The sequence below is a fragment of the Peromyscus californicus genome, unplaced genomic scaffold (assembly GCF_007827085.1).
Source record: "Peromyscus californicus insignis strain IS unplaced genomic scaffold, ASM782708v3 Scaffold_7__1_contigs__length_154581171, whole genome shotgun sequence".
NCBI lineage: Eukaryota > Metazoa > Chordata > Mammalia > Rodentia > Cricetidae > Peromyscus > Peromyscus californicus.
In genome coordinates, this window is record NW_026294595.1 from 128,498,309 (window position 1) to 128,518,348 (window position 20,040).

Consider the following 20,040-nt stretch of genomic DNA (forward strand, 5'->3'; position numbering starts at 1 on the left):
CCACCCTCTTCTGTTCTCTACCTTCCAAGGGAAAGAAGAGTAAGTGTTCCTGAGCTGGCCTTCAATGACAGGACCCTGAAACACCATCCCTGACTATAGACAGGAGGCCCTAGAGGTAGGGGTTTCCAAATCCCACAGGCAAGGCTGAGGCTCTGCACCCTTCCTTGACAGAGAAAAAACTCCTTCTCTTTAATCTGAGTCTCAGAAACAGCAAAGAGAAAATTCCAGGTGAGGTCTTACATATTATCCTTTGGTGACACCCATCTATGATCCCAGCTCCTTGGAAGGCTGAGGCAGGAGGATTACTAGTTGGAGACTAGCCTGGGCTACATCACAAGACCATGTTTCAAAAAGACTCAGATCGTGGGCCTAGAGAGATGTATCAGTGGTGAAGAGCCACTTGGCTGCTCTTCTAGAGGCTCTAGGTTCAATTCCCAGAGCCTACATCAAGGCTCACACCATCAGTAACTCCATTGGCACAAAATCCAATGCCTTCTCTCCGGCCTCTGTACACACCAAGCACACACATGGGTATACAAGACATAAAGACGTGCAAAACACCCATACACATTAAATAAAATAAAAAAGACCCCCACTCTTTGGGCTGGAGAGGTGGATCAGAGATCAAGAGTGTTTACTGTTCTTACAGAAGACCCAGCACCAATATCAGGAAGCTCACAACCAGCTACAGTTCCAGGGAATCTGGTGTCCTCTGACTGCTGAAGCATCTGCATACACGTGGTTCACATAAACTCATTCAAGCACACACACCTACACATAAATTTAAAAAAATAAATCTTAAAAAAAGGAGCCTAGTCTTCTCCAACATATTCCACCAAATCATGTGAACATTCACTGCCAGTCTGTGCTGTTTTCTAAAGGAAGAGCTTCAGAGCAAGCCAAGGTTAACCCTGGACTTTCTGGGTATCTGCTGTTTCCTGGAACTCCATCTTCCACCAGCTCTCATCCCTGAATCTCCAGGTGAGAGCTGGAACTCACGGAGGAAAGTGTGGGGAAGGAAGGGGAAACATGAAGTAATGATATTATAATCCCAAAGAACTAAATTTAAAACAAAAAGAAAATAAAACTGGAGCGAACACCCACCCTACTTGTGCCCTGAATTGTAAAGGAGAAGATGCCAAGCCAACTGGAGATAGTCCTGTCTGCTGTGGGGTGGCCACACCACATAATAAGAAAGGAGATGTGCTCACCTAGCTAGATGCATATAGGAGCAAGGGGGACTGGGTCCCCACAAGGCAGGGCCTCTGCACAGCTAGGTGGCAGAGAGTTCAGGCCTGGAACTGCTGTGTAGAACCAACAAATCTTGGTGCCCTTTCTGGGCCCTGACATCAAATTCCAGCTTTCCCTGGGCAAGCTACCTGACCTTGATGGAGGCACTTATCCCTCTGCATCTCAGCTCCCTTATGTATAGAATGTAAATAGTCCTAACAGTCTGTTAACCCTTCCTGTGCACTGGGCCCTGTGCTCACATCTGTATGAATTGCCACAGTGACCTTCACCATCCCCCCAAAGCCATAGGCATGTGTATCATATTCTGAATGAGGTTTAGAAAGGAATGAACATGGCTTGTTCTCCATTTCTCAGCTCCTACACAGTCAAAGCAACCATTCCAGGGCCTGTCTGCAATATTGGTGACCACATCTGGGCAGAAATGATGAGAGCCTAGGTGACATACATAGGAAAGACATGAGAATACAGCGACAAGATGATCACAGACACTGCTACCCTCATCTTTGCCCCTCAACCGCCACACACACACACACACACACACACACACACACACACACACACACACACACTCATACACACATATCCTCACCCCCCTTGGGCTCCATGCTAGTCACATCTTGCATTAGCAGCCTCTGTACCCCTCACAAAGAGCTGAAGATGTGCCAACAGGAAGGGCCCAGGCCCAGCCCACTTCCTCCATGGGGTCTGCTGGCCACGTTCTGAGTTTGCCCCTCCCGCCCCCACCCCCACCTCAGTACCAGGCTTTATCAGTTTTGGCCAAAAGCCCCTGGCTACACAGGGCCAAGAGGAGTGATTCTTCCCCTGAAGAACTCCTGAGTGTGCCAAGCCCTGGCCAGGGGCCTTGACTTCCCATCACGTGCCCACCCCTCACTCCAGAGCTTGGCGTATAAAACTCGTCCTCTAAGAAAGCTGGTGACACTGGCCTGAGAGACTCTAGAAGGTCCATTCAGAAAGTGGTGAGGACAGAATTGACAGCACCCGCATACTCAGGCTGTGCCCCACCATCACATGGTGAAATAAAGCAGAGATTCTTAGCACTCAGTCATGCTAGGTTCAAATCCAAGCTCTGCCGCTTACTGTATCACCATGAGCAAGTTGGGGCCCAGAGCAGGACTGTTAGGACTTAAAAAGATGGATATAGGGGGTATAGCGTGGGGGACACAGGGTTGCGGGTCCCTGGAGAGGACAGGAGCTCTCACTTCCATGGCCACAGGTCCTAACGGGAGAATGCTGCTGATGTGGACACCGCTGTTGTGCTGGGGGCTGCTGCACCAAGCCCAAGGGACAACCCATAGTCCTCTCCTCCTGCGGATCGGCGAAAGATGGCTGGAAACAAGTGAGTCTCAGGGAGTGGGCTTGGAGAGGCATGAGCTGCAAGAAGGCAGAGCAGGGGACAGCTCTGGGCTTGTCCTCCTCTGGCCTCCCACTTACCAGCCTTTCCTGCTGTCCTTGTCCCTCCTCGGTTCTAACATCTGCATGGCCCACTTGTCATGGGTAGTCCTCGCCCTGACAGTCAAAGCCCCCCATACCTCCAGCGTCTTCTCACCACCTTCCCTGTCCACCACATAGAGGTCATGGCTGCCTCCTCGGCTGGTGCGGGCCCTTCTCCCTTCCTCCCCTCTTCAGTGTAGTATACTCCGACTGGGCCTGGAAGACAAAGTCCTTAGCGCCTCTCCTGCAGAAATCTCTTCTCATCTCCCTGTAGCAGTTAGGTCTATCCTTCTGGCTCCCACAGTCCTCTGGTGAAACTTCAATGGCCTTGTCCAGATACAGCACCTGCCAGTCTGTCTGTCAGCCTGTCTGTCTGTCTGTCTACTGTCCCCCCTGCCTCTTGTCTGTGAGGTGCTTCTTGTCCCAGCTCCAGGATCCAGTTTGCAAATTCACCACGCTCATAACCTTGAGGCCTTTGTATGAGCTGTCATTCTCCCTGGAACCTTCCATAAGGAGATCTTTCACTGCCGTGAGATGTCTGTCCCAAGCCTCGTCCTCCTCCTCAGAGCAGCCCTCCCTGACCATCATGTCCGAGGCAGATGCTCCTCGCTCACCATGCTTGACTCAGCCCTGTTTCGTTTCCTTTGTAACAAAACATACTTTACTTGCTGACCTGAGTATAAGTTTGTCTTTCTCCCTGGCTAACATGTCAACTCCAGGGCAGTGGGAAGCACGCTGCTCCCGGAGCCCAGACTTGCTGACTGAGCTTGGTGGCAAGCTGAGACTGAGCCCGGAGAATGACTTGAGCCCAGGCATTGAGATCAGCCTGGGTAATACAGAGAGGCCTGAGCTCTGGTGTCCTCGTGTGAACTTGTTGATGAATGCCTATCTTATTTGCCAGTTGGGCACAGGTACCAGTGAGTGTTTGCTGAATGGCTGAATGAACCCTGAGGAGATGCTCTGTTCCCAGATATTTCAGATCTATTCATAGAACATGAGGTCCTGAAAGGTGTGATCAGGATGCCTGTGACTGGATCCCCAAGTGAGGGTGTGTCTGTCCTGGACCGTCTGCCCTTCGTCAATAAGGAGTTTGTTGGGAAGAAGAGTGGGTTGGACCTGTCACTTGTGGGGGACCTGCTCTCTGGGAAGACGATGCCTGAGCTGAAGAAGCTACTAGAGACAGCTGGGTGAGTGGCCAGCAAGGCAGCTTCTGCCTCTCTTCTCCTTCAGGAGGCTTTTCCCTGTCAAGTGGAACAGAGGTGGGCTGGCAACCTGGGGTCCACAGCGTCTCCCCAACCTCAAATGCACGAAGCAGGTTTCCTCCTACTGTGTGGCTACCTTTCCAGGCCTCTCCAAACATCCCTAGGAAGGAAGCAGGGTCTACACTAAAGTGGGTTGGCAGTGCAGTGTCCTCTGTGGTTCCCCACTCCAACACTTTACAAATCTGAACAGTGTTTCCAAAGTAGTTTCAGTTAATCGCCTACATTTGAATAACAAGAATTTTCCTCAAAGTCCAGGTTTCCCAACTGTATGAGTTTGCAAGGACAGCCACACTGAAGTGTTCAGAGCCAAGTGGTCTCCCTGTGGAATATGGAGGCCAGGGCAGGGGTCTGCCCTGCTTCCTGGAAGCTTGGCTCAGCCACTGCTCCTGGCATCCACTAGCAATCACTGGTGCTGGTACCAGATGCCTGATACTGCCATCTCACAGGGCATCCTCCTGGGTCCAAATTCCCTTTCTGTAAGAACACAGCTATGTTGGGTTATAGTGTAGGCTACTCTAGTATGACTTCACCCATAATTCTGATTGTCCTTAAAACGAAAATCTGGCCACACCTGTCCTGACCTTCCACATGTCAAACGTTAGTGTCAGGTCTATAGTCCCTTAGCCGGTCCCCAGATGCCCCACCATGCTGTCTGCTCAACCCTGAAAGCCCTGGGTTGGAGCCTCTTAGCAGAACAGAACCCACCTTAATGAATGGTACTGATTTTGACTGGGGGCATGTCTCCCTCATAGCCACAGGCTCAGCCCTGAATGCATGAGTCCTTCCCCAACACGAGCAAGGAAAGACCCATAGTTCCTAAGACCCCAGGCTCCAAAAGGGATTTTCTGGCGAGTGTGAAATGGAGTAAGAATTCATGGAATTATCGTGTGAGGAGAAATGCCCAGGGAGAATCGGGAGGCAGCACAGTCAAATACCACACCAGCCATGCCAAGTATTGGCACTGTCTATTGATTCCCCCACCTCACCTGGGTAGCCATGCCATGGCTATAAGCCTATCCTATCCCAGGACATGGCTTGGGGGGGAACAAAGGAAAGCACAACATGGTCTGATCCTAAAAATATCCTCAGCTGGGCAAGAGCATCAGAAGTTTCGTCCTTAGCTACACAGGAGGTGTGAGACTAGCCTAGACTATATGAGACCCTGTTTTGAAACAAACAGAGGAAAAAAATCCCCTCCAGAAGGTCCCATGCTGGTGGCCAGGTTTGCCCTGTGACAGAACATGTTGCTGCCTGATTCAGTGGCTCCAGGGGAATTACCAGCTGACACTGGTGTCCATAGTGCGACCTTGACCCCTCTGAGCCCAGGGACAGGAGGCACCTGAGCCCTCAGAAGGGAGCACAGTGCTTGAGGATGCTCAGCAGAGCCCATAGCTCCTTCGTGGATGGCAGACGGGCTGCCAGGACTCTTGCATCTCCACGCCCTTGCCTGCTGGCTTTTCTTTTGAGATGCTCGTACAGCCTTATTCCCTAGTCCTGGGCATCAACCCCAGGATCCCAAGGCAAGGCTTCTCCCACTGAGCCACAGCCTCGGCCCCAGAGGCTTGTACTTGGATTCAGATGACTGTGTGTGCACAGACTTAAGCCATAGTTCCTGATTTTTCAGAGGCTGACCCAGAGAAAGGCAAGATCCTCAAGGCTTAGAAACTAGAAGCTGAGTTCTGTGGTCTCTGGCAGGCCAGTGGGCAAGGACAGACTATCCCAAAGCTGTCTCCACTTCTCCTGGCGTCAGCTCCCATTCTAGCTACTCCAGACATGCACGGAGCCAGACACATCACCCACATGCCTCCCATAGGTTGGTCATAGAAGATGCCAAGGGACCGGAAGTCACCCTGGAAATTCTAAGTGACAGCCTGCTGCAGATCACACTGCGCTGCAACCTGTACCTCTCACTCCTAGAGTAAGTGCTCATGGTACTTCCTCCCCACATGCTGCAGGAAGCAAGACTAACAAAAGCCATGGACCACTACAAGGATCACAAGTCCTTTCCACTTGGGCATGTTTCAGAGACTGACTTATGAGGAAACAGGTACAGAATGGGGAAGAGCCCTGCCCAGGATCATACAGTGAGTCTGCAGTGAGAGCCCTCTCCCATGCTATCTGTGCATGTGGGCACACTGACACTAATGGGCCAGTCTGGGAAGAGTCTGGGATTCCCCGGCTTGGCAGCTGAAGCAGGAGTGTTCATTCCCTGGACATGAGTCTATAACCAGGTATAATTCCAGTTCCCTGCTACAGTAAGCAAAGTGTCTACCTACATAGCTCTGAACTGTGAGTGGTTGTACCTGTGGCCACCTGCATCAGCAGTGAGACAGACCCATGTTGGCTTGTGAAGTAGGGACGCTACTTTGGGAACATGCCAGCTCCTGCCTTTCTTGTGAATATGACTTTTTGGTGTGACTTTACCACTTAATGACGGAGCATTCTATGACCATTCCCCCTAGAACGATTCTGCTTAGTTGGGAGCTAAGCAGGACCCTTAGTTAGCGCTTGGATGACAGATATAAGCCCAAGGAAACACTATGACAGAGTAGGGGGCCCTGAGAAATGTGTCTCTGCTCCCTGAGGAACATACTATCGCCTTGGTTAGGATAGTGTGGTAATAGTAAGATTCATGACCCACGGACCTCGGCAATTGGGAGACTATGTGTCCCATCTCAAGGTCACACTCAGGGCAGGTGTCTGATGCCCTGTGAGGACACTGGCTCGGTGCTGCCCAGTCTGCCAGCAGATTCCATATTTTAAATAGCTCTCCTGGTTTCTAATGCAAGCCTGCTGGCAGCAGCAACAGCCAGCTCATGACTTCTGGTCTCAACCTTGGAGTCTGGCTGGGAGCCTGCCCAGACATACTGTCCCTACAGGATCCTATGGCTAGAAGCCATCAAGAACATACGCATTGGAGTACGGCTAGAACAGATAGGGAACAAGACCCAGGTGGCCTTCGAGGAGTGCCATGCGCCCCCTGGGAGCCTGAACATTGAGGTCCTGAAGCAGTAAGTAGTACCTGGTGCTGCTTCTGAGGCTCCCCTGGCTGTGATAGGTAGTGGCTCCTCCTGCACTGGCCCAGCCCTTTCTGCAGTGGTCCTTCTCTGAAACCCAGAGCTGGGGCTGCCTCTCCTTCAAAGACACAGACTGTCCATGCCACCTGTCTGTCAGCCTCTCCTGCCTCCACACTCAAGGTCATGGTTAAGACTCAGCCTCTGCTTCGCTAATCCTAATAGTGGGTCCTGGCCAGGTCCTGACTTCTGGGAGCCTCAGTTGCGTTGCTTACGGTGCCCAGCCCACATGGAGTGGTCCTGGGGAGGAGGTGTACTAACCCACTTACATAGCACAGAAACTGACACCCAAGGAGGTCGATCATTCATCTATTGACACAACCCAAAGCCTCCAGGAAGCAGGACATGATCTCCCCATTGTCAGTGGGGCCACTTCCTGCTTGAAAAATCCCAAAGACCTTTATGAAGGAGAGAATACAAATCAGGACATAACGCAGAAAACTGGAGAGAAAGCACATGGAGCGGGGAGGCAGGAAGGAGAAAATGGAGAGGAGGTGGGAATGCCAGGGAAGGAAAAGGTCGTCGCTGCGGGCCTTCCTGCTGTCCTGCCTCGGTGGTGCTCAGCTCCCCCTTCCCTGCCCATACCTTTGGCGCACTGCATGACTGACTCTACCTTGTCATCCCTCCCCTAGAACAGAGACCCTGTTGCCAAACCAGCTGCTGAACCTGGTGACTGAGATCCTGGAGGAATCACTGCCATTCCTCCTCCAGAAGATCGTGAGTCACCAAGGGGAGGGGCGTCCCCCAGAGAGCCTCTCTACCTCGGCCTCATGCCAGCAGGACCCCCACTTCCCTTCTCTCTAGGTGTGCCCTGTGGCCACAAACCTGCTCAACTTCCTGCTGGAAGACCTGCTACACATCGCTCTCCGTATGTTGCTGCTGGTCAACTGTCCCTTGCCATGTGCCAGGCACCGTCTAGAGGAATATACCCAGAGACAGGACAGTCCTACCTACAGGGGGGATACTTTCTAATGGGGAAAAAGAGGGGACAATATGGCTTGTAACCTTCATATGTCACTTCCCCTCCAAGCCTCAGTTTCCCTATCTGTCAAACAGGATCAATGAAAGGCCCACAGATAATGCCTGTTAGAATAATATTAACAACCTGGCACAAATGACAGCATGCAATAACTGTCCCTTGTTCTAGGAGGCATGTGCTCAGCCATCAAGGAACTTAAGGCTGAGCAGAGGAGAAGGGATTTCTCCCTGCCTCCCGCAGCATCCTTCCCACCTCTACCTCCGGCTGAGTTAGGTTTCATTTCTGCACCATAGCTCCAATCATCTCGGGTCCCAACGATTTCCAGTACTATGTGACCACCACGGAGTTCACAGAGGGAGCCATCCTGATGACAGTGCAGGTGGGCAACCCTAGGCTACCATGGGCCCCTTGGGGAACCTGCCGGGAGTGGACAGGCAAGGAGAAAGGGAGATGGGGCTTCACAGGGTAGGGAGCAATGGAGGAAGAGGAAGACAGGAGAGCGAGGAGTGGGAAGGGGGAATGGTCAGCAAAAGAGGAAAGAGAACGGGGAGGCCACAGGCCGCCGACCAGCGAGTGAGCCAGACCCAGCAGGAAAGCAGCTGAGTCAGCTCCCAGATGGGGAAACTGAGGGCAGAGAATGGCTGAGGACTGCCCAGCTTCTGTCCACTGCTCCTTGATGTCTCTCTGTAATGGAAGGCAGGAGGGAGAAGAAGGCCCAGGAGGGCCAGGGTTCAGAGAATGGAGTGGAGCTTGATGGGAGCAAGGAAGCGAGGCTCAGGGGCTCAGCTCTACCTCTTCTCGTGTGGGATTTGAGTGAGTGACATCACCTCTCTGGGCCTTAGTTTCCTTGTGGTCAGAGAGTGACCATAATGACTCCCTCCTGGTGATGCTATTGGTAGACTCAAATGAAACTGTGCCTGCTGTGGTCAGAAAGGTGAGCTGTGACCAGGTGCCACCAGGAGAGCTGTCCCCACTGACCATCTTTTCTTCCATCATTTCTCTGAAGCTTGTGACTCCCTGTGGCCCACACCAGCGGGCTTCAAGGCCAGAGCATGTGGTTCCCCCACCTCTCCCAGGATTAGCCCAGGACAGCACGGCAGATTTTGCCTTTTGGCTAGAAATCTACAATGACATCCTGTCCTGTCTGTACATGAGCCAGGAGATCTTCGTGGAGCCCCAAGACTCCTCGGTGAGTGCTGGGAGGTGGGCAGGAAGGAAGGACAGAATGATCTCCAGGCAGGAGGCAGGGTAGGGGTGGGGAGCAGGGTGTGAAGGTGTGAGGACTTTGGTGTTCTCACTTCCCAGGGACGAGTCTGATAGCTAAGGACTCACAGGCAGTGTCTCTGAAGGTGCCTGCCGGGATCTGTGAGAGGAAGCCACTGTAAGTATAGTGTGTGGCCTGGCAGAGGTCGGGTTCTAACAGTGCATTCTTACAATAACTAACTAGCTGGCTTTGCTTAAAACAATCAGGGCAGCCAGAAGGCCACCTGCATATTGTCACTAGGGAAGGCGTACCTGAGGCTGGCCTCTGCAGTGGTGAGGAGGCACACACAGGTGGAGGAGAATAAGCGCTTCCCGGGGCTGATGGGAAGAATGGGCAAGGCTGCCTATATCACTGCTCAAAAGCCCCCAGCAGCTTCTCCCTAGCCCAGAGCAAAAGCCAGGCTCCTCTGGGTGGGTCTGGGCGGTCTGATCCCTGGCCTCTCTCAAGCTCTGTCTCTTTACTCCCTGAATTCCAGGCACGCAGGCTCCCCCGATTCCCAGCTCAGGTCTTTGCACATACTGGGCTCTGCCTAGAACATTCTTCTCTCATTGGTAGTCTCAGTATGAATGTCATCTCCTCACAATGCCCCTTCAAGACTACTGTATCTAAAGATCTAAGGAAGTGCTCTCTCTCGCTCTCTCTCTCTCTCTCTCTCTCTCTCTCTCTCTCTCCCTTCCTTCTTCCCTTCCTCCCTCCCCCTTTTGTTCCTTTCTCTTCCTCTTTCAAAATACTGGTCTCATTCTAACTTTATATCTAATAACATATGTACAAGAAATTATGTATTCAAAGTGCATATGTGTGTGTGTGTTGAGCATCTGTAACTCAGATTTGAAATCCAAAATCTGCAAAATTTTCAAGTGCCCACGTGACACCATAAGTGGAACATGCCACATCCAGAAGTGTTACATCACACAAAGAAAATTATTTTAAATAGTTACACAAATGAGTGCCCAGACTGGAGAAGTGGCTGGTTCAAGGTCATCCACAAGCCGGATTGACTGGAGATGAGGTCTCCTGTCTCCCACTGCTCTTCCCTGTACCCCACGCAGCTGTGACAGCTCTGAGACTGTTACAGTTGAAGCCTACATCTGAAGAAAGTCTTACACTGGTGGGCAGGAACCCAGCTGCAGGGTGCCCTTTAGGGCCACATTTGCTACAGAGTAAAACTCAAAGTTGACTCGTGGCCCATCACTAAGCAACCAGTAAACTCTCTGAGACTGCAGGTCGTGCAAACGAAGACGCCGTGCTTTGTAAGAACAAGATGCTTCTACAGGTCCTGGCACTGAGTGGCACTAATGAGGCACAGGGCTATGTGGGCCAGAATGCTCCTCTCTGGTCACGCCTGTGTGTGAGCAGAAAAAGTCCATCTGGAGATACTTCAAAATGTCAACAATAGTTACCTCTGAGAATTGGGTTCAGAGAGAAAAGGAAAGATATATTGGGTGAATTTTACTTCAGATATTTCTATAGTTTTTCTCTATGATGATTTGTGATTTTGGAAAACCAATGGAGCAAGCATCCAAGGTAGCTCAGAGGTCAAAAATGAGCTTGACATGTGTGAGGCCCTGAGTTCAATCCCAACACCTCCCTGAAAATCAGTAGAGCATAGACGGGTGGGTGGGAGCATGATAAAGCAATGGCAGAAATTGTTAATAGAAGGCTGTATCGAGCACGCAAATGTCGTCTATGAAACTCGGCTTCGCTGTGTTTGTAGCATTTCTCATAGTTAAGGGGCTGTGGGTGTGCTCAGTGAGCAGAGTGTTTGCCTAGCATGCACGAAGCCCTGGCTTCAATCTCAGGCATTGTGCACACCTGTAATTCCAGCACTTGTGGGGAGGATCAGGAGCTCAGCTACAGAGTGAGTTTGAGGCAAGACTGATACATGACACACGAGACCCTGGCTAAAAAAAATTATAATAAAATGTTAGGATAAAAATTATCAAAACCACAGAAAGCTAATCTTTCCAAATAACGGCTCTGAGAAGCCAGACATGTAACTCACCTTGAGCTGAGACTGACTCGTGTGCAGACGATGTGTCCAGGAGAGGCAGCTATCTCCCTGAGCCCACAGTTTGCTCAGACACACCCTCAGGACGCCACAGCTGACTCAGTCTTTACCTTTCTAGGAAACTGGCCTCTGGGAGCTGTTGTCCCTGAGTGTTCCAACGCACAAGCCAGAGGTAGGTATGGTGCCTGCCCCTCCTTCGGCACCCTGGGCTAGACAGGCTGGACCTAAAGGTTTCATGGACATGTTCCATTTTTCTGCTGTGGACTCCAGAAGTAGGTGCACCCTTTTACAGTGTCAGGGATGTAAAACAAAAGGAAGCAGTCAAGACAGTGACTGTGACCATGGGCTGTCATTGTTCACCACTGAGCATGCCCCACCCTGCTAAGGCTCACCCAGATAACAGCAAGGCAGGGCTCATCACTGCTGAGTAACTAGAAGAACCTGATTTGAACCCAGCCCCTGCTCTAGAATCTGAATGCATTGAGTTCTCCAAAACTTTGTGTTCACCAGATGGGCAAACAATTACAACAGAGAGGCCTGTGGCACTGTAGGTGCTAGTGTCTCTCGAGCACAGCACAGCAGTGAGTCATCTAATCCACACAACTTTGTGGAGTGGGTACAGATCTTGCCTTTATTTTACAAGAATGAAAAATGTAAAGCACAGAGGGATTAAGAATCTTGTTTCAGGCTACAGAGCTTTCAGAGGTAGATCCATTACTTTAACTCCCCAAACCAGCACAGCACTGTGCATGCCCAGGACAAGAAGGATGTGATCTTACCTCAGAGAAGTTCAGAGGAGCCAAGTAACTCCCCCTAAGCCACACAGCAAGATGCTGTAGGGCTAGAAGAAAAACCCAGTGCCCTATCTCATGAGAGGGTCTTGTTCCCACCCTTCCAAGTCAGGGCCAGGGAAAGCTGTCTGCTGGCTCTCCCTCTACCTTCTCTGCTTTAACTTAACTCAGGTTCATAATCTGACCAGAGGGAGCCTGGGACTGATCATCAGCACCCCAGATCCGCCCACTGTCCACCTGGATGGCTCCAGGGCCACAGTCACCCAGCAGGGCTTACTGATGCTGCAGGGGACCAAGAATGCCTCCTCTGATGCGGTTGCCTGGGTGAGTGAAACTGCATGGACTGGATTCCCAGTCTGCAGATTGAGGGCAGGGAGGTGGGATGGTTGTGACCAATGCCACCACCATCTGCTAGCAGTCTACATGTGGGCAACTGTGCCCACTGCCAAGGCATTCACATACGAGTTTCTGTACTCACCAAGGCCCTCCGAAGAAGTTTCGGCTCCAGCCCCTCCTGTACGGTGCTACCAGTGCTTTCAAAGGACTGCCCTAGGGATGGCTGAGTCACAAAGCAACCATACCAATCATCGTGGGGAGAATTCTGGGGAACACAACCCCCTCCCAAATTCCAATGGCTCGATTCTGAATCCCTGACATCAGAATTGGCAAGTGCCTCAGATGAGAAAGCAGAAGAGTCACTCTGCCACAGCTGCGCTGGATAGCATCCTAAGGATGTAGCAGGGTCCTTGGATCTTAGGTGGCATCATTGTATGACCAAGAATTGGCTACCCCCCACTGGTAGCAAAGTGCCCTGAACCTGTACATATGAATTAGAGGCCTATCTACACCCCACAAAACCAAGGGGAGCCAGTTGTGATGGTGCATGTTATAATCCCAGCTACTTGAAAAGCTGAGGCAGAGGGAGCACTTGAGTGCAGAAGCCTGAGACCAACATAGCAAGAATCCATTTTAAATAATAATAATAAAATAATAATAATAATGATAATAATAATAATGCAGTCAGTTAGGACTGTTGCTCAGTGGTAGAGTCCTAGCCTAGTACAAGGCCTTGGGTTCATCCCAACAGGCAAGAAGCCTGCTGGCTTCTAGAAATGATGATTCCAGGACTAAGACCTTTCCATCGAGCCTCCCAGGAGTGGCCAGCCCCACCAGTGCCCCCTCCCCTAGTGAGGCCATATAGGCATAGGATGGGGAAGACAGTGGCATGGGTACAGGGTGGGGACCATGGGACAGAACACAAGTTGGGTTGGGGCTGAAACGGGATTGGGGCATGGGAGGCTCTGTAGGGAACAGTTCCAACTCTCCCCTGCCTGTCTGCTTTCAATCCACCTCAGCAAATCCTCTCCAAAGCTGTGTTCTCCTCAAGAAGTCAGAAACTAGAACTCCAGTTCACGCCACACGGGTAATGGGTTTTGACGTGGGAAACATAAGACAGCTGGGAGTGGGGGAGGAGGAGAAGGGGTGGTTAGGAATGGCAGCCCCTGCTGTGCCCAGGGCAGAGCAGGTACTTAGACCCCCCAGCTCACTCACTGACTTACTCTTTCTTCTGGCAGGGCTGTGATCACCTTGGGTCCCTACCCCACCATCAGTGAGAAGCAGGTGAGTCCCTTTCTTCAGCCTTGTGTCCTAAAGGAGCCATATGCACAGTGTAAAGGGTTGAAAGCTTGAATCATATTCTGTCCCTAATCTCATCTCCCCCTGGAGCCCCTGACTCCTGCTGGGGTAGGGTGTGGCCTCTGGGGCCCTGGCTTGTCGCTTTCACATATATATATATATAAATTGAGTACATACTATGTGCCTAGCCTTGCCTTAGGTACACAGATGAGTCAGATATCAACACAAAGGTCCCCACTCACAGGCCAGCAGACATAAACCCATATAAGCCTCAGCAAAGTAAATTATACAGCATGGAATCAGGTGATAGCACCATTAAGAGAGAAGCAGGGTCGGTATGGAGATCAGCAACATCAGAAAGGAGTCCGGGAGCTGGAGAGATGGCTCAGCAGCTAAGAGCACTAGCTGTTCTTCCAAAGAAAGCTCCCGACTTGTTTCCCACAAGAAAGCTCACAACTATCTGTAACTCCAGTTCCAGGGGATCCAACACCTTCACACAGACAGACATACATGCAGGCAAAACACCAATGCACATAAAATAAAAATAAACAAATCATTTATTTTTTTTAAAAAAAAAGGAGTCTGGGGGATGTATTGGGGTGAGCTTTAAGCAGAAGTGGGGAGACCAGAGACATCAGGGAAGAGGTGAACCAAAGACCCAGGACTAAATGTGCCCCACTGGTTCAGGAAAGAGCCAGGGCTCTGGAGCAGAGTACAGGACATCAAGAGGGGCAGGGGTCATACTGGGGTGACTTTCCTCAGACTGAGATGGAAGCCTCATTGAGAGAATGTGAGCAGAGAAGCAGCACTAAGAGAAGCCAATGGGGCCCACAGCAGGGCGTAGCCAGCAGGTGGATGAGGCTCCCAGGAGGTGGTGGTGGCTGAGCACAGGAGAGTGGTCCTAACCAATAGGATTCCCAGATGGGTTAGAGAAGGGAAAGGAGGTGGGGAGTCGTCTAGGATGGGGTAAGATTTTAAGGGCCAATCTTGTTCTCCAGGCTAAACATAGGGGTGCAGGGAGCTGGGCAACATGGCTGAACCTACTGGCCTTCAGTCCCTGAGCTCACGCCACTGCAGAAGCAACCTGCACCTCTCCCCCAAGGGTTGATCCTGCTCCTGCTTGGGAAGAAGGGTGCCACAGTAGGCCCCTCCCCACAGCCCACCGTCCTCTCTGTAGGCCTGTGTCACAGACTCCAACCCTAAAAGAGAAGAGTCACAGGGAGGTGGGGTTGACTGAGTGTATAAACCAAGCAACGCTGTAGGGAGAGTTCACTGGCAGACCTGCCCTACAGAATATTATGGTCCTTGACACATGATTTTCACTTGCTTATAATCTGGGTCAAAGGCACTAAGGCTCTTTTTCTCTCCAGTCAGGAATATCGTCTGTGACAAATCACAGGGCATCCATGAGACCAGGGTGACAATTTATACACTGTATAAGCCACCGACACCATGGACATATAAAAATATGTATGTAGTAATAGCAGCCTCCGACCAGACAAAAAGCATCTACCGGAGTCGGGACAGTCCTGATCAAGACCCCCTTGTGCACTCATAAGGCTGGGAGGCTTGCTGTTTCAGTGTGTCCCACTGCCAGCAGCTCTCAGTACTAGAAGAATCTCTCTCACACTGACCCAAAGTTGGTCCCTGTGAAGCTGTGCTCTGGGCTCCTAAAGACCCATCCGTTTCCTTCCCTACAGAGATGATACCTGACTGGTGGGGGGGGGGGTGTCTCCTTTTTGGGCCCCTCAGGGTTCCCCTGACCCTTCACTAATCTGACCCCAAAACTTAAAAATCCTTCAAAAGTAGCATGTGGATAGATGTGGTGGCACCTGTAATCCCAGCACTTGGGAAGCTAAGCCAGGAGGATAGTACGGTCAAAGCAAGCCCAGCCTACACAGGAAGACTTTGGATATTTTTTAAGGTGGTAGCCGCAGGACTTCTCCAGAATCTGTGTGGCATCTGTACAATCGAGTCACCCCCCTCCTGGTTGGAATGTGCCAGACTAGAGGAACTGAACTGCATGCTGTTTCCCCATTGCAGGAAGAGCATCTGAAGGCCTTGCTCTTGGCGGTCCTGAAGAGGCGGTTCTTGCCTCACCATAACAGTAAGTCTCACTGTACCTCCCTGTCAGACCCCACATCACAGTGTATTGCTGGAGGCAGCACCAGACCTGTCCACAGGGGCTGCAAACAGCTGCCAGGGTTGAGACTGGCTCCTAGGCAAAGCAGGAGGCAGCACGTATCCAAGCTTCCCGATGCAGCTGCAGAGGCCGCTGACGCTGATGCAAGCTCAGAGCATGGACCAGTGGCCGGAAGAGCAGAAGCTGCAGGGAGGATGTAAAGGAAGGGACCCTCAGAGGGGAGGGGCCACTCAGCCTCAGCAGCTGCAGGGCCAAGTAGATGGTCCCAAGTGGAATGCCAGATGGGCTGAGGCCAATAAGATGGCTAAAGTGGGCAGCTCACACTGTAAACGTGATCAGCAGGGTGGACATTTGTACAGGCTATATAACAGCTGAAAGCTGAATGTCAAAATACATCACTCTCCCCTCCAGTTATCAGGAATCCAGAATTTTCCAAAACTCTCTGTCTCACCCTGGGCTCCTCAGAGGCTGGGACAAGGCAGTGTAGACAGCTGGGGAGGTGAGCCAAGAAGATGGAGGGGCAATCCATAGCACTGGGCTTCCCAGCTTGGCCATTCCTTGGGCAAGATGTGTGCCCATCACCCGTCTCCATGGCTACCTGGTCAGTACCTGTGTCCCACTGCATGGTGAGCTTCCCAGGGACACAGGTCCTCACGTTTCTCATTGTGTCCATAGCATCCTGTCCAGTGACTCACACCAAAGAAATGTATATAGGATATACAGCCCAGCCCCATTTACTCCTGAGAGATTATCCAGCTCAGTCTTTTCATCTTTCAGATGGGTCCACTCCATAAACCCAGAGAGGTTAGGTGACTTGTCCAAAGTAACTCAGCAAATCTCTGGCCAAGCTGAGTCTAGAATCCTGACTTCTTACTTTCTCAGTTGATGGTCTCTGTGCTCTGAGACACACTAGGAGAACAATCACTTTGAGAAGTTGGCAGAGGCTCAAACGCTGCCCACGTTTCCATCCTGAGGGACTCTGGTAGCCAGGGAAGGGTCAGGGCATGAAGTGAGCAAATCTGTTCAAAACGGGAGACTAGCTGGGCACAGAGCAGGGGGCAGTAGAAGGTTCATCAGGGCAGCCAGAGAGGCCAGACAGGCAAGGATGCCACCTGCAAGGGGCTGGGGAGATAGGGCCCCACTCTTCCTGTGCCCACCACAGGCTCTCACTCAATGCTTGTGTGTCACACCCTGGAACACCACAAGGGTCAAGAGACAACCCAGAAGTTGTTGTGGTCATGCAAGGTCTAAACACCAGGCCAGGAGACTGCTTAGTGCCATGGAGTGCCGCTCATGGCGAGGCCCAGAAGTTGATGCGGTCATGCAAGGTCTAAACACCAGGCCAGGAGACTGCTTAGTGCCATGGGGTGCCGCTCACACTACAACCCCACCCAGAGGAGAAAAGGGCAGCACAAGGCCATTGAGGAAACCCAGGAGGGCTGTAGAAAACAACTTGAGATAAGAAACGACAGTTGGGAGACTTGGGAAAGTCCTATGGAAGAGACCTAGAATGAGGAGTCCTCAGGCTGGGGACCCAGTGAGGTCTGAGGACAAATGGGAGAACAAATGCATGGGTTCTTCTCCTCCAGCCACCCCCATACCCGACTTCCAAGTGACCATTAGGCCAGCAAGGGATTGCCAGATTACTCCAAGCCCAGAGTGCCTGGGAGAAACGGGTGGGGAAAGGCTGCTCAACACAGGGTGGTGGGCACAGAAGGAGCCCATGCCAGGCCCTCAGTTTTTCACAACTCCATCTATGAAAATCAGTTAGCCAAATAGTTAGTTGACAGAAGCACTAATAGCAAACTGGCCAGCTCTGTAAATTTGCTGATCAAGGCTTAGTTTTCAGATATTTGGCAAGCAAACATATCTGTGAATATTTGCCTTCTTTGATATAGTCAGGGGATATTGTCTAACAGAGTCACATTTCTAGCATTTTCAGGTTTTCAGTTGATTCTGACCCCTGTCTCATCTATTTGTGAGATGTTTTATTTCTACCAACATGTCAGCAGTTCTTAAGCTCAGTGTGAGAATTAGGTAGAATGCATTTCCTGAGTACCAGAAAACCTTCAATCTTCAACAAATTTTATCTTCCTTAAATACTGCAAAGAAGAATAGCTTCCTAACAACCTGTTCACAGATCTGGGATATATTTAAGAAGAATGTTCCTTTAAAAGACTGGTCATGAAGGTGTGGGGGGACGAGGAGATGATCAGGGGTATCCAATCTGTGGCTTGCAGAACACATGTGTCCCAGGGTAACCATGAATATGGCCCAACACATTTGCAGATGACAATGTCATGTTGAAATGTTAAAAGTTGTACACCTCTAGTAACGTCTACTTTCCCTAGGCTACTTGCTGTTCAGGGCTGCCTGATTAAGGGGGATTGGGGTGCAGAAGTTGCCCTGGCTGGGAAGGGTAGCCACCCAGAACCTCCCAAGCATACCTGCCAGACAGCCCTGCCCACCAGGCCCTGAGCTCCTGCCTTCCTCTTGCAGAGTGGCTCAGGGAGCATGGCCTCCTACTGCCCAACATCAAGGGCATCTCCTTCAACCATGCCCAGCTGGACTTCTCTGAGGTAGGTGCAGGGGGAGGGGTCTCCCATGATGCTCAGCTGATGAGCAGGAAGTTAGAAGCTGAGGCCCCTCCCACCCTCTGCCTCTCTATTACCATGCTGGTATGTGACACCTGTTATAGATGAAGTGACTGAGGCCTTGGGGGCCAGCATGAGTCCCTCAGGAAGCCAGAACACAGGGCTCATCAAGAGCATCTCCCCTTACATAGACAAGGCTAGTCTCCCCACTCTGACTGAGAGGAAACTCAAGGCTCAGAAAGGCAGAAAAGCAGGGCCAGGGTGACAAAGCAAGAGTCTTTATCTGACCTCCAAGTCTATTACCTTAGCCAGGACCACCCACCTCCCTAGAACTGAGGGGTGTTGGTTCCCAACCAGTGCTGCTGTACCCGGTGCCCACTCTCTGCAAACACCCCGGGGCACGAAGCAGGGATAAACTTAGAGCGCCCTGAGGCGTTGCCTGGGGATCTGCTCCCAGGCCTGTCCTGCTTCCTGTTCTGGCTCCCATTTCTTCCCAAAGAGAAAAGTTCATTTAGGGAAAGTTCCAGGGATGTGGGTCAGTGCTGAAGGGTGCTGCTGCTCTTCTAGAGGACCCAGGCTCCATTCCCAGCACCCACAGCCAATGGTGGCTCACAACCGCCTGGGACTCCAGCTCCGACCTGACACCCACCCCTGGTTCCACTGGCACCTAGACCACATGGCATACACTCACAGACATACAAACATACACATAGATACAAACAAAATAAAAACTGAAAATACCTTTTAAAGGGGTGAAAGAAATATTTAAAGGAAGTTGCAGAAAAACAAGTTGGAAGGGAGACAGAAACACAATCTCACAGTTAATAGAATACATCTCCCAGAATGAAATGTCTTCTGAAAGCTGAACATGACCATACTAAACTCCAGATTGGGGCAAGGTGGAGACAGAGAGACAGACAGAGACACCGAGACAGAGACAGAGACAAGGAGATGGGAAATGGAGAAGGAGGTGGATGGGAAGGGTAGGGTCACAAATACTTTTCAGTTCCTTCTCTTGCCTTGAGATGATTTCTAAGGTAGTGGCACATGCTTGTAATCCCAGCAGTCAGGAGGTGGAGGCAGGAGGATCTGAGTTCCAGGCCAGACTGGGCTACATAATGGGACCCTGTGTCAGGAAGACAGGAAGGACAGAAGAGAAGAAGAAGAAGAAGAAGAAGAAGAAGAAGAAGAAGAAGAAGAAGAAGAAGAAGAAGAAGAAGAAGAAGAAGAAGAAGAAGAAGAAGAAGAAGAAACAGACAAATGAATGACCTTGAGCTTTAGGACCCCAAGCTTAGACCTTAGGCCCCGCATCCCCATTCCTGACTACAGAAGCCTGCCTTCAAGAACCTGAGGTAGAAGGGGCAGCAGGCTTGGTGCCTCATGGGGCCACTCATTGTCTTCTGCTCCCCATCCCCCACCACCACTGTTCCTGCCTGAACATCAGCCTAGGGATCTTAGAGAGTCAAGAGAAACCCCCGCTTGAGTAGGCCTGGAGGAACACATCCAGGTAACCCAGGGTTTGTGACTGCCGTAAAAATGATGTCACCAGTCCTGGAGCCATCAGGTCAGGTGCTGCCCAGAGTGGCA

The 20,040-nt window shown here is 51.2% G+C and overlaps 2 protein-coding genes across 5 annotated transcripts in view; one reads left to right on the plus strand and one right to left on the minus strand.

Annotated features, from left to right (window-relative positions):
- Positions 1-20,040, minus strand: part of Cdk5rap1 (CDK5 regulatory subunit associated protein 1) — a 303,956-nt gene that overhangs the window by 141,595 nt on the left and 142,321 nt on the right. The window lies entirely within an intron of this gene.
- LOC128102171 (uncharacterized) lies at positions 2,090-18,837 on the plus strand. Its single transcript, XM_052725727.1, has 14 exons — positions 2,090-2,608; positions 3,674-3,890; positions 5,779-5,883; positions 6,845-6,976; positions 7,672-7,756; positions 7,844-7,907; positions 8,312-8,397; positions 9,025-9,207; positions 11,409-11,462; positions 12,253-12,405; positions 13,437-13,504; positions 13,656-13,701; positions 15,760-15,823; positions 18,359-18,837. The coding sequence occupies exons 1-14, from the start codon at positions 2,317-2,319 to the stop codon at positions 18,559-18,561; spliced, it is 1,752 nt and encodes a 583-aa protein (XP_052581687.1). The 5' UTR covers positions 2,090-2,316; the 3' UTR covers positions 18,562-18,837.

Bases quoted from the DNA above. Each gene is read 5' to 3' on its own strand.
- LOC128102171 (XM_052725727.1), top strand. From the start codon at position 2,317: ATGCTAGGTTCAAATCCAAGCTCTGCCGCTTACTGTATCACCATGAGC. The intron at 6,977-7,671 runs GTAAGTAGTACC...TCCCTCCCCTAG, and splicing joins AACATTGAGGTCCTGAAGCA to AACAGAGACCCTGTTGCCAA. The intron at 7,757-7,843 runs GTGAGTCACCAA...CCTTCTCTCTAG, and splicing joins CATTCCTCCTCCAGAAGATC to GTGTGCCCTGTGGCCACAAA.